The sequence below is a fragment of the Crotalus tigris genome, unplaced genomic scaffold (genome assembly GCF_016545835.1).
Source record: "Crotalus tigris isolate CLP2741 ecotype Arizona unplaced genomic scaffold, ASM1654583v1 scf7180000019718.230237, whole genome shotgun sequence".
Lineage (NCBI taxonomy): Eukaryota > Metazoa > Chordata > Lepidosauria > Squamata > Viperidae > Crotalus > Crotalus tigris.
The window spans coordinates 152,527-166,986 of record NW_024097680.1 but is presented as its reverse complement, the minus strand read 5'-3'; the positions used below and the strand labels follow the sequence as shown (position 1 = coordinate 166,986).

At 42.4% G+C, this 14,460-nt stretch overlaps 1 protein-coding gene across 3 annotated transcripts in view; it reads left to right on the top strand.

Moving 5' to 3' along the window:
• The window catches only part of ASTN2 (astrotactin 2), a 187,622-nt gene that overhangs the window by 46,238 nt on the left and 126,924 nt on the right, over positions 1 to 14,460 (top strand). For all 3 annotated transcript variants that reach the window (XM_039364280.1, XM_039364278.1, XM_039364277.1), the window contains exon 5: positions 3,760 to 3,867. In XM_039364280.1, coding sequence (XP_039220214.1) covers positions 3,760 to 3,867 — 108 coding nt within the window. The remainder of the gene's footprint in view (positions 1 to 3,759; positions 3,868 to 14,460) is intronic.

Genomic DNA, 14,460 nt, shown 5'->3' with positions numbered 1-14,460 from the left:
CGGAGCTGTTTGCACAGTCCCGTCTCCCTCGGCTCGGGCACCTGTGCCTCGGCGCCACTCCCCTCCCCTCTCCTTCCCTTCCCCAACCTTTTAAAACCCACACAGGTTCTAGCTGTCACGGCTCTGCCCTTTAGCTCTCTTTCAGGGCAGCAGAGGAGCTCGGAGCTGTTTGCACAGTCCCGTCTCCCTCGGCTCGGGCACCTGTGCCTCGGCGCCACTCCCCTCCCCTCTCCTTCCCTTCCCCAACCTTTTAAAACCCACACAGGTTCTACACAATCAGAAAATGCAGGATCCCTGTCGGCAGCTTTCGAAAGATGTGCAGCCTGGATAATTTAACCTGTCAGCACCATCCATCACGGCGATGCACGCGGGAAGTGTGCAGGGCAAAGAGACTCCCGTGTTGCAGGCTGGGCTTCTCCAGAAGAGAAACTGTTCCTTCCTCCAGGGCATTTGGTGGTGTCACATACACACAGTTGGCATTCTGACCCATCACTCACTAACCAGCCCGTGACCTTACCCTTAACTGATCAATTACCTTAATCAAGCAGACATTAATGCACCTTCCCGCACATGGCTATTTACGAGTTGAGTGCTCCTCCGGCTAAACAGAAATCTCAGATTTGATTTATTTATTTTTGGGGGGTGGATGGGAGAATTGGGGGAGGGTTGTTTCCTGCAAGGGGAAAAAAAAACCCGCCTCTATTTATGGCAAATAGCAGCTCCGTGGGGAGGAAAGCTGGCGTAGTAGTGAGATGTTAAGTTGATTGGATTTTTCTAACTGGTTTTACTGTAGCAGCGGTTCTCCGAAGAGGCCTGGTGATGTTTGGGGGCTGGGGCTGGACGGAGCTGCAGGGATCCAGGAGAAATAAATGGAACCGTGGGGCTGCTTTCCTGGCTGATCCCTGGAGGGAAAAAAAATGGAGCTAGCATCCCTCAGACGCCCTCTCCCCACACAGACACAGATTGTGTAGGCTGCAGTTGGTGCATGAAATGTGGCTTCCTCTGTATTTTTAGCCTAAAAGAGGAACAGAAGGGAAGCTGTGCTCCTCTCAGCCTGAGAGACAAAAATGGGGTTGGTGCTTTTTCCTCTGACATCCTCAAATATATGAAGTTGTTTCCCTTTGTTATCTGAAGAGAAGCACTGATGATGTTGCTCAGGTTGGGTCATAAAACGTCTGCAAGAAAAAATCCAAACTTAGAGAGCATCAAGTACTTTAGAGTCACCCTCCTCCTCCTCCTCCTCCTCCACCACCACCACCACCACCACCACCTTTCCACAAGCTTCACTCCTTTCTAGCATTGATGATGTTACCTAGTTGGGTAATGAAACATCTGCAAGAAAACACCAAGTTCAAACAGCATCAAGGACCCACAGCTGCTGCTTCTCCTCCTCATCCTCCTCCTCCTCCTCCTCCTCCTCATAAAGCCCACTCGGTTTAGCAATGATGATGTTACGTAGTTGGGTCATGAAACGCGTGCAAGAAAATAACCAAGCTCAGAGAGCACCAACCACTCCACAGTCCTCCTCCTCCTCCTCCTCCTCCTCCTCCTCCTCCTCCAACCCCACTCCTAGCACTGATGATTAGGCAAGGGAGTGATTGACCCAGAGATCTTTTTTCCTGCTCTTTCTCCAACAACCCAGACTAACCTGTTAAAGCAGCACTTCTCAACCACGGCAACTTTAAGATGGGTGGATTTCAGTTCTCAGAAACCCATCGCCAGCTTGCTTTAATATTTCCACCTACGTGGTGGCTAATGGCCTCCAGGAACTGAAAGCCCCCTTTCCCCGTCCCCCCAATCTTCAAGTTGCTAAGATTGAGAAACACTGCTCTGGAGTATAAGATACATTTGGGAACCCGTTTTTAGATCTACGAACATCCATTTTATTAGGCTCGGGGTGCAAATCGAGGCTTCGTATGCTCAGAACAAAGCAGTCTCCTGGGCCGGTGGTTGAATTGTAGGAAAAATGCAAACGAATGCTAGCTGAATGCAGGTTAGACAGTTGGTCCTGGCTGCATGAAGCCTTTGCATTAACCAGGTTGCCTCTGGAGTGGTAATTCTTTGAAAAATCTTAATTCAATTACTGTCTGTCACCGAAGCTGCAGTCCTTGTCTCTGCACAAACTTTGCTCCTAATGGCTTCCGAGAGTAAGAGTTACTAACAACTTGGGTGAATGCCAACTCATCACAGCAAGGAAGGCTGCTGGACGTTAGCCAAAGAATAAAAGTTAGCCATCAACCAAGCTAATGAGCCATTTCTCTTTGAATACAACGTTAGGGAGATTTTTTTGACCATAAGCATTTTTTTCCCAACCTCCTCTTCCCTTTCCACCCCCCCTTAAAAATAAAAAATCTAAAAGTATCTTATTGCAGACAAAAGATACAGGACAGATAACTTCAGACTGAGGACAAATCCTGCCATTCTCAAGAAAAAGGAAAAAAAAAAGGAATAGAGAAAATGGTACTAAATAGAACGTAATCTTCCAGTTGTGTAATGCAGCACATAGAGAGTGTGGGTGTGCCTCTTTGGTGCAAAAATGGATCCAAATTAAAACCATTTTCGCAAGGGAAAAAAAACACGGCATCTGACTATAGGCCTCCGAGTCAGCTCAGGTTATTTGTTCACTGAGTTACATTTGGTCATATCGCCGGGAGCATTTTTAAATTAAACGAACAGAAAAACAAGTTGGGAAGGAAAAATAAACCCAAGAATTCTGGAGATCTAATTGCAATTAGTATGGATCTGTCGTCCCCTACCTGACGCCTTCCATTGAGTCTGGCAAATTAATGGAATAGAATAGAATAGAATAGAATAGAATAGAATAGAATAGAATAGAATAGAATAGAATAGAATAGAATAGAATAGAATAGAATAGAAATAGAGGATAGGATAGGATAGGATAGGATAGGATAGAATAAGGATAGAATAGAGTAGAGTAGAGTAGAGTAGAGTAGAGTAGAGTAGAGTAGCATATGGAATGGAGAACAGAACATCTATCTATCATCTATCTATCCATCTATCTATCTATCTATCTATCTATCTATCTATCTATCTATCTATCTATCATCTATCTATCTATCTCTGTCCGTCCGTCCATCCATCCATCCAACTATCTATCTATCTCCTATCTATCTATCTATCTATCTATCTATCTATCTATCTATCTATCTATCAATCATCTACCTACCTGCCTCTATCTATCTATCTATCTATCTATCTATCTATCTATCTATCTATCTATCTATCTATCCGTCCATCCATCTTTCTCTCTCTCTCTCTCTCTCTCTCTCTTTCTCTCTCTCTCTCTCTCTCTCTCTCTCTCTCTCTCTCTCTCTCTCTCTCTCTCTCTCTCTCAGCCATGGTGGCACAGTGGTTAGAATGTAGTATTGCAGGCTGACTCTGCCAGGAGTTCGATTCTGATCGGCTCAAGGTTGCCTCAGCCTTCCATCCTTCCAAAGTTGGTAAAATGAGGATTCAGGTTGTTGGGGGGCCATAGGCTGACTCTGTAAACCACTTAGAGAGGGCTGTAAAGCACTATGGGTCAATATAGCAGTCTGAGTGCTATTGCTTGGGAAGGAAGGAAAGAAGGAAGGAAGGAGATGGACAAAGGGGCAATATATGTCTGAGTGCTTAAGTGCTATTGCTATCTAATTTTGCATAAGATGTATAAGAGAGGGAGACTCTTTGCATTTGTCACCTCTTGCGTGGAAATGTTCTTTGGAGGGCATGGAAGCGCTGATTCATTTTCTTTCTCCCTAGGCGGTGTTGGATTTGGTCACACCAAGGGTAACTCCGGTTCTGAAGCAGATGACGAGACCCAGTTGACTTGCTACACCGAACAGTACCGAAGCCGCCGACGCAGCAAAGGTAAGTTGAAATAGAAGACTGGGTACATGGGAACCCATGGGAGATACCTTCACTTATATCATCAGGAGGGAAGAAAGAGAAGGAGAAGAAGGACAATAAGGACAAGAAGAAGAAGAAGAAGAAGAAGAAGAAGAAGAAGAAGAAGAAGAAGAAGAAGAAGAAGAAGAAGAAGAAGAAGAAGAAGAAGAAGAAGAAGAAGAAGAAGAAGAAGAACGACAACGACAACAACAGGAGGAGGAGGAGGATTATGATTTTATTATAGCTAACCACCCTAAACAATTGTGTTATTGTTGTTTTGTGAACCACAAATTAAGTCTCAGTGGGATATTCCTGGGTGCATTTTGTGGCACAACGTTGGATTTCTGATGTGATATGAAGTACCAGTTCCTTTTTTTAAAAAAAATTGCTGCCTCTGTTACTGTTTTCCAATCTGGGCAAATGTTGAAGGCTAATGTAGAATGACAAGCGGTTAACCTTCCCACAACCTTTTTCCCTCTGATGCACTACCATATTTAGTTGGAAGGAATTTTCTGGAGCAGGGGGTGTTCTGTGGATGCATCAGGCAGTTCAAATAATAATACATTTGCTTGTGCCTCAGAGCATTCTAAGTCTACTTGGCAGCCTCAAGATTGTGCCACTACATCAGGCCTCAAGCAGTTGCAGACCAGTGAGTGAAAGGAAGCCCAGATATCAATCAGTGTCATTGCTTTGTGACATCTCAAATGTTGGTGTTGTCTTTTGAAGGAATGGCATTTACAGAATAACAGAATCACACAGTTGAAAGAGACCTTGGAGGTCTTCTAGTCCAACCCCCTGCTCAAGCAGGAAACCCTATACCATTTCAGACCAATGGTTGTCCAGTCTCTTCTTAATAACCTCCAGTGTTGGAGCACCCACAACCTCTGGACTCAAATCATTCCACTGATTGATTAATTGTTCTCACGGTCAAGAAATCTCTCCTTATGTCTAGCTTGCTTCTCTCTTTGATAAGTTTCCCTCTTGTCCAGCCTTCAGATGCCTGGGAGAACAGGTTGATTCCCCTTCTTCTTCCTGACAGTCCCTTAGAAGTAATTACTTTTTTAAAAAAAGTCTTCCCCACACTTGCCTTGTTGCCGAAGGCTCGGTTCCCACTCTAGGTGCCTTAAAAGAATCCGGCAACTTCATGCTTCTTTATAGGATGGCAGGAATTGATTTTGAAAACCGAAGAAATTAAGCGTGAAGAAATAATGACCTTTCAGGAACAGTTCAACTGTAACCAAAACTTTTGACCGCCTCCTGGATCTTTGCTGGTTTCTCTTAATTATAGTAGAGGCAGGGAGCAGGGAGGTGCTGAATGCCTTCCAGAGAAACCCAGAAAAAAAATGTAGTGTCACAATTGGGCGTTCGTGTGGAGGCAGTTGTTACGCGTACACGTTTAAGAGCTGGAACCGTTCTGCCTAATACACCCATGGACTGAGAACACTCAGCCTTTTCCATTTAAAGCGGAGAGGAATAATAATAAATAGTGATAAACTGAAAGATTGACGAAGAGAGAGAGAGAGAGAGACAGACAGACAGAGACAGAGAGAGACAGAGATCGAGAGATCTGCTTTGCATAAATATTTAACAAGTAGGAGACTGTCAAGTTTTCTTGCAGAAAGTCCGTGAGATATGTTGCATTCACAGAGGGATAGAATCAAGGTCGTGTGATAAGTGTTTGTGCACCACTTTATAAAAACGTGGTAAATCCACACTTAGAAAACTGCATCCAGGTTTGGTCACCAAAAAAAAAAAGACATTGAGACTCTGGAAAGAGTGCAGAGAAGAGCAGCAAAGATGATCAGGGGGCTGGAGGCTAAATAATGCGATGAATGAAATCGGGTATTCTTAGTTTAATGAAAAGAAGGACCAGGGGTGAGGGGATAGCATCTGCCAATATTTTAGGGGCTGCCCCAAAGAAGAGGGAGTCAATTTATTTTCCAAAGCATCAGAAGGCAGGACAAGAAGCAAGGGATGGAAACTAAGCCAGGATAGAACGAACTTAGAATTAAGGAGGAATTTCCTGACATCGGGAACAATCAGTGGAACAGCTTTGCCTCCAGAAGTTGTGGGTACTCCATCAATGGAGGTTTTGAAGAAAACATTGGACAACCATTTGTCTGAAAGGGTATAGGGTTTCCTGCTTGAGCAGAGGGTTGGACTAGAAGACCTCCAAGGTCCCTTTCAGCTCTGTTATTCAGTAACTATTCCATAAGAGAGATAATTGGTGCTTCTTAACTATAGTTGAATATTTTGACCGTCCTTGGAGTAGACGCTTCACTTTTGCCAGTCTTTGCTTCTCCTTTCTTGGAAATTCAAACGGCCCTTTTATTGGGATAACAGACTCCACGTGGCTTCACTTTGGCCTCTCGGGAGCTGCATTATTGCCTCATAAACCAACATCGCCATCCCATTATAGTCTAATTAATACCGCGGGGATTTGGGTTTCAATCCTGTCCAGCGATACGTTCCCTGCACTGTATGGCTGAGATAAGCAGGTTTGGCTTTGATTTGAGGCTTCCAGCAAATTTCCTCCCATTTTATTTGGGTTTTATTTGCAAGGGTGGCAAAACAGGAGACAGATTTATTTTTTAAGCGTTCCCGTTCTTCTCCTCTCCCTTCGTTCGGTTTCTCCAGTTGGCAGGGGGTTCTTTTGTTTTTTGGTTTTTTTAATGACAAATTAGGAGAGTTTGGTTCTTCCCATGCTGGTGTAGACTTCTTCGCATTTTCTCTCTGTCTGATTGTAAAGCCGTCCTGGGGGCTTTTAAGAGGTTAGGAAAATGCTGGCTTTTATCGGTACTTGTATCTGGTCTTTAGAACAAGACCCTTTACAGGAGAATCAGGTAGTCCCAATCTGTTACACGTGTGTAAATTTCCTTCCATCCTCTCTTCCCTCTGGAGTTGAGAGGCATTGGTCTGAAATGGTATAGAGTTTCCTGCCTGAGCAGGGGGTTGGACTAGATGACCTCCAAGGTCCCTTCCAACATTATTATTATTATTATTGTTATTATTATTATTATTAAATAATATTCTAGTGTGAAGCAAATGAGATCGAAAATGTAAAAAAAGAAATCCAGTTCCCATTTCCTTCCTTCCTTCTCTCAGTTTCCTCCTCCTTCTTCCCTTCCTCCCTCCTTCCCTCCCTCCTTCCTTCCTTCCCTGCCACCTTCCTTCCTTCCCTCCCTCTCTCTCTTCCCTCCCTCCCTCAATTTCCCCTTCCTTCCTTCCTTCCTTCCTTCCTTCCTTCCCTCCCTCCCTCCCTCCCTCCTTCTCCTCTTTCCTCCCTCAATTCCTTCCTTCCTTCCTTCCTTCCTTCCTTCCTTCCTTCCTTCCTTCCTTCCTTCCTTCCTTCCTTCCTTCCCTCCTTCCCTCCTTCCTTCCTTCCCTCCCTCCCTTCCTCCATCTCCATAGCAGAATAACAGAAAAACAGAGTTGGAATAGAGCTGGAAGGGACCTTGGAGGTCTTCCTCCAACTCCCTGCTCAAGCAGGAGAGCCTAGACCATTTCAGACAAATAAATGCATCTGTTTTTATTTTTAAAAATTCCAGCATCATCTTCTTTGGGTATTTGTATCTCTCTCTCTCTCTCCAAATATTAAGGCACAATTTCCTTGCGCAGTTTGACAACATACTGTGCAGGCGAAATCAATGTTTCAGCCGTTTGGAGTTCCTACAAGGGGAAAAGTATATTTATTTTAATGCATCGGGCATTAAAGCTTCTTTAAAAAAAACCTACAACCAGCAGAGAGTTGGGGATAGATTAGTGGAAGGTTTCAAGGGATCTTTGGGCTGAGTGGAACGTGCTGATTGCTCCGTTGTGTTAGCCGGCACTTCCTGCTGCTTAAGCCAAAGAAAATCGTCTCCCATTTGCCCTGCGATGAATTATGATCGGAGGAAGATGGTTGGGTTTGGGGAAGGCGGTGTATAACTTGTGTGCAGTTTCCTGTCGGCCTCGGGCAATTTATTCCACAGGAAGAAATATTTATGCACCGTATTACAATCCCCAGTTGAGAAAGAATTGTGGTCTAAGAAGAAGATTGACCAAATGTGTGTATTGCACTCAGTTGTGATGGGATTGCTTGGCCTGGCTTGACTTGAAGTCAGCACATTCCGGCCAAGTCATAAAGGACAGCTTAGTACTCGAGATGAACCAAGCCAGGTGCAGTTTATTCAGTATTCAATAAATTCCTTATCGGTTTAGGGAATGAAGGACTTACATCCAGCTATACTTGCTGATTGGTGTCTTCTTCTTCTTCTTCTTCTTCTTCTTCTTCTTCTTCTTCTTCTTCTTCTTCTTCTTCTTCTTCTTCTTCTTCTTCTTCTTCTTCTTCTTCTTCTTCTTCTTCTTCTTCTTCTCCTCCTCCTTCTTCTCCTCCTCCTCCTCCTCTTCCTCTTCTGCTTCTGCTTCTTCCTCCTCCTCCTCCTCCCATCCTCCTCCTCCTCCTCCTCCTCCTCTGTATCAATGGATGCAATAAGCCAAACTGAGCAGCAATGGACAATTGGCCTATTAGAATATATTGCAGTTAAATCTCAAATAATCTGACGCACCGTTCTAATTTTTTCCAGTCCCATATATAATTTCTGCAACTGAAATAAACTCTTCCCAGCTTACATCCTGGAATGTTAGGGTTAATATATAAGCATATTTCTTTTCTTTTTTTTTAAATGAAGAAAAGCAAAACAGGGAAGATAAAGGCAAGCAATATCATTTTTTAAGTGACTTTCAAAGCCCTTTTGCCTCCAGCGTAAGTCAAAGTGAAGATTTTGCTCTTGCAGGATGATTGATTCAGTCGATGAGCAGGTTTCCAATTTTATGAAAAGTTTGTCCTTGTCTCAGCACTGTTAAAATAGTGGAACAGCTCGGAGGAGAAAGAAGCAGCATTTTAAGTTAGAACAAGGCAAGTCACAGGCTGGGGATCTGTAACTTCAGTAAAAAGAAATTTGCAAATGAGATTCATCAGCTGACACTCAGGAATATATTTCAGAAGCTGAAGGTTTTGATCATAACTCAGCCACATGCCAAATACTTTGTTTTGGACACAGAGAGACTGTCTCAAACTGCCTACCAACCTGGTTGATTCTGGCATGCTAGATGACCTCCGAGGTCCCTTCCAGCTCTATTCTATTCTATTCCTAATCAAGGAGAGAAGCAACCTGGAATTAAGGAGAAACTTCCTAACAGGGAGGACAATTAACCAGTGGAACAGAAGTTGACTACAGATGTTGTGGGTGCTTCAATACTACAGTTTTTTTAAGAAGGGACTGGACAGCCACTTGCCTGAAATGATACATTTTTGTTGTAAGTGGGAAATTAACTGTAATCGGAGCTAATGCAAAATTAAGATAAAAGAGAAGATGAAAAGAAAGAAATAAAATCTTCCTCTTTCCTTTGCATCTTGTAGCACTATATTTAACTGGTGTTTCTTTTTTTTTTTTCCCTCGCCGTACAAATTGGATCTACCTTTTTCCCCCCGTTGCTCAAATGATGCATCAGGTGTCAAAACAAGCATTGTTTGAAACAAAAACACCATCCTAGGCAAAACACTCATTTTTATCAGGGAAAATTCTCCCTCGCGGTGACAGTTTTAATTTCTCCCATCTTAACATGTCCTTCTTAATTTCGTTCCTTGTCTTACCCATAATTATTTTGAAAGGACGAGCCATCCGTATTTGTCATAATAACAATTTTACTCTCCCCCAAAAAAGCACTTTGTTTTCTCCCTGATTAAACAGGTCAATTTTAGCAATTTTGCTTAATTCTGATGTTTTTAAACATCCATATTTTTTTTTCTTTTTCATTGGGGGATTTTCTATATTCTTCCATCTTACTGCTGCTAGCGTAATACAAAATGAATCTTCTGTGTGCCTTTTCTAATTTAGTTTTGAGGTGGGTTTTTTGTTTGTTTTGTTTGTTTTTGGAATATTAATCTTTAAAATTCTTTGTGTCGTTGCATGTATTTGTGTCCAAAATTTATTGGCTTTTTTGCAAGTCCACCATGCATGTTAAAAAGTCTCGTTGGGTGTTTCATATTTCCAATGTTGACTTGAGATACCTTTATACATTTTTGCTAATAAACTGAGGGAGCTAGTTTGGTCCAGTGGCTAAGGCACCAGGTGGGTGGCTGTGAGTTCTAGTCATGCCTTAGTTATGAAAGTCAGCTGTGTGACCTTGGGCCAATCACCAGGAGATGGTGAGTTCTAGTCCTATGTTAGGCTTGAAAGCCAGCTGGGTGACTTTGCGCCAATTGTAGGAGATGGTGAGTTCTAGTTTCACCTTAGGCACAAAAGATGGCCAAGTGACTTTCGGCCAATCCCTAGGAGACTGTGAGTTCTAGTCCTGCCTTAGGCATGAAAACCAAGTGGGCAACTCTGGACCAATCACCAGGTGATGGTAAATTCTAGTGCTACCTTAGGCAGGAAAGCCAGTCCCTCTCTTGGGCCAGGATTGCTGTTTGTGGGGAAAATTGGAAATATGTTGGATATGCTCACTGGCTTGAGTTATTTCCCAAAATAATGAAGGTGAAATATCATAAATAAATCAATTCATCTGGCGTCATAGATCAACACTATCTTCTTCTCAAGGCCTGTTTTTTTTTAAAAAAAATTCTAATGCCATGTAACTTTCATCCCATTCTTCAACTCAGGAGACCGCATACCGCATTCCAGGTTATTTGTTAAAAATATATGTTTGGCCAACGCAGTGAAGCAGTGATATATTTCCCTCACAAAACCAACATCTTGGATGAACAAAATCACCTTCCTTGTTCCTAACTGAACCCTTTCAAAATGGCCGGAGGGCCTTCCAGAATTTCAAATGCCCACCAGTCTCCCGAAGCCCCTGCTCGGCGGCAGAAATGGATTGGGAATATTATGTTAGGCATTTATTACTGCCAGAGGCCAGCCATGAAAACCAAAGCTACGGTCATTTGTCTTGTTTACTTAAAATATTTATAGGCCTGGCTCCCCACCGTATGCCATTTACATTAAACATAAAGCGGAGGGCTAAATCTTGCCAACAAGGAACTTCTCTCCTGTCGTAAACTCTTGACACTTTATGATAGCAAGAAGACATAATTGGGTTTCTTCCCGAGAAGAGAGAAAATATGATATTCCTTCAGCCCTGTGAGCCTTTAGAACAAAACCAGCATGGGGTAAGACAGAGATCTCCCTAAAAGAGGCAAAGAACATCGTGTATTTGCATGGGCAAAACAGATTTAAGGCACCAAATAGGTTGTGACATTTTGTTTTTCAACTAGCAAGGAAAAGGAAGATTTACAATATGATTTTTGTGTCCTGTTTTTTTTTTTTTCCCCTTCACATGGTTGGCCATAACCACATCGGTTTCCTTTGATGTTTAATCCCTTTTTTTGCCCCTTGATGGAAAATCCTTTGGGGCCCATTTGTATAACAGAATAACCAAGTTGGAAGGGACCTTGGAGGTCTTCTAGTCCAGCCCCCTGCTTAAGCAGGAGACCCTAGACCACCTCAGACAGGTGGATGTCCAATTTCATCTTGAAAAATCACACTGATGAAGCTCTCACAACTTCTAGAGAGAAACCGTTCCACCGATTCATTCTTCTCACTGTCAGGAAATTTCTTGTTAGTTCTAGGTCGCTTCTCTCCTTGAAAAATTAACAGAATAACACAGTTGGGGGGGACCTTAGAGGTCTTTTAGTCCAATTCCATGTTCAAGGCAGGAGACCTTATTTCATCCCATGCAAATGACTGTCCAGTTTCTTCTTAAAAACTTCCAGTGTTGGAGCATTCACAGCTTCTGGAGGCAAGCCGTTCTATTGATTCATTCGTCTCACTGTCAGGAAGTTTCTCCTTAATTCTAGGTTGCTTCTCTCCTTGATAAAATAACATAGGAACAGAGTTGGAAGGGACCTTAGAGGTCTTCTAGTCCAACCCCTGGTCAAGCAGGAGCACTAGACCATTTTGGACAAATGGCTGTCCAATCTCTTCTTTAAAACCTGCAGTGTTGGAGCACCCAGCTTGTTCCACTGGTTAATTGTTTTAGCTGTCGGGATATTTTCTCCTTCTCCTTCTTCTCCTTAACTTCTGAAATGGAAACAAATTAAGGCCAACATAAATTTAGGGCAGAGGCTAGAAATCATGGGGTCTATTAATTTGGAAAAGCATTCTTTGGAAGCTTCTCCAGAGGTTCTTCTCTCTCAAGCCTTTAAGGCCCAATTAAGCAGCAATTAATTGACTTGGTTATAGGAAGTTGCTTGGTTGCAATCTAAAAAAAGAAGGCATACTTATTTTTAAGGGTTTTTCTTTTTTCTTTCTTTTTTTTTGGTTCAGCCTTCCTCATCAGTCTTCTCTACTTTCAAAACAGACTTCTTGGCCGGAGGCTGCCTTATTTTGATCCTCCAGTTCTTCTGCTTCTTCACCCCCCCCCCCAGTTCTCCCTCATGGCCTTATTTTCGACTGCTCAAAATTCTTCTATACTTAAAGCTGTTGCTTCCTCGTATAAACATATCCTAAAGCTATAAAACTCATCTCTGCATTTATGTTGGTGCTAGCTTTGCATATCGCTGTCCAGATGCTATGTTGATGGTCCCAGGCACGTGCATATCTATCTGTTTCTCTGTCTGTCTGTCTCTGTCTATTTGTTTATCATCTGTCTATTTCTATGTCTGTCTGTCTGCCTATCTGTCTATATCTATCATTTATCAATCTATATCTTCTATCTATATAATTTATCATCTGTCATCTGTCTATTATCTATCATCTATCTCGCTATCATTTATTATCTATCTTTCTATCATCTATAATCTCTCTCTGTCTATCTGTCTATCTCTATCATCTATCATCTGCCTATCATCTATCTATCTATCTATCTATCTATCTATCTATCTATCTATCTATCTCTATCTCATCTTGTCTATCTATCTATCTATCATTCATCATCTACCATCCGTCTATAATCTATCTATCATCTGTGTCTATCTCTATCATTTAGTATCTGTCTGTCTGTCTGTCTGCCTATCTATCTATCCATCCATCCATCCAGAGAGCGCCCTGGGAACTAGACTTTTTTTTTTTTTTTTTGTAAAATCCTTGTTTGTTCAGTTTCATATAAACTCAAAGGTAGGGCCAGTTACAAATTGTTTTTTTTTTTTTTAATTCCTGGTGTTTCTTGGCATCCTCAATGCTCCATGGTCCACCAAAACAGCAAGAACAGTCTCCCATGTTTGGGCTGCTCAACCTCTGCTAGTCATGGTCTTCATGATGTCTGAAAATGTCAGCCCACACTTGCCTACAGGCCCTTTGTGTCTGCAACTTTGAAAGATGAAACAGTTTTCTGTGACTAACAAATGACTTGGGGGAGAAGGGATCTGCCCACCTAGTGCATCAACTCCTACTCAACTTTGTTCTAAAATGCTGGTTGATTTTCATCCTTTGTAGCGATGAGGATCTATCACGCCTTTTGTTGTGGTGGCGTGTGAGAAATATGCAGTCTAGCCTTGGATGGAGATAAAAAGAGAGACAGTTCCCTTGGAATTTAGGAAATTGCACTTTTGTGATTTGGTACATTGAGCTTCCTTTGTCGATTAAAAGAGATCAGTTAATGTGCCATAAAAGTTGAGAGCTGAATTCTTGGGAAAGTATGACAGAACTGCATTTCTTTAGAAAGTTGCTTCTTTTTTCTTTTTCCCATGGGTTGGATTTGAGTCCTCCCAACAGAGCAGGTCAAGGTAACTTAAAGGAAGAGAGGCATACTCATATGGACTTCTGGTTTACCATGAAGAGAACTCGCCCTTTATCTTCTGTAGATCATCAAAATAGCAATAGCACTTATATACCGCTTCATAGTGCTTTACAGCCCTCTCTAAGCAGTTTACAGGGTCAGCATGATTTGTATATTGTCCCCAACAATCTGGTCTTCATTTTTACTGACCTCGGAAGGAATGGAAGGCTGAGTCAGTCTTGAGCCGGTCAGGATCGATCTCCAGGCTGTGGGCAGAGTCAGCCTGCAATACTCCATTCTAACCACTGCACCACCATGGCTCAAGTTACCTAGATAACAGGACAGAGACTTTATGGGTGGCCAGAAAGATCAGAAACTCAACAGGCTTCCAAAATGAAACAAGGCCTCCAAGAAAGGGACAAATATTTGAATAGGAACTTTCAAGGGCAGGGCAGAATGGGTCTTTGACACCAACAGTTGCTTTGAACTGTGTTGAGTATCTATGAAAATTCTCAGTCATTCAAATCACGGTTGTCCCAAAGGTACAAAGAAAGTCCAGCTGCTTTTTGAAGAGCATCTTTAGGACATCCTGTGTCATCTCTCAATCTCCTTCCTCAGTTATTGCCAGGACCTACTGATTCATCCTTCTGACCAGCGAGACGAGCAGAAAGGAATCCTCCATCTCTCTCTATCAATCTCCTAGAATCCCTGAATTATACATAACCGCTCATAACAGATGAATTGATAGCCGGGATTCTGTTCTGTTCCCCAAGCCCTTTTCCGTCATTGTACTTAAGAGACAGACGGAATTATTATTTCTACATACTCTGATCTGGCAATCTTTGCTTGAAAACCGGAATAAAACGATCAGATCTTTTT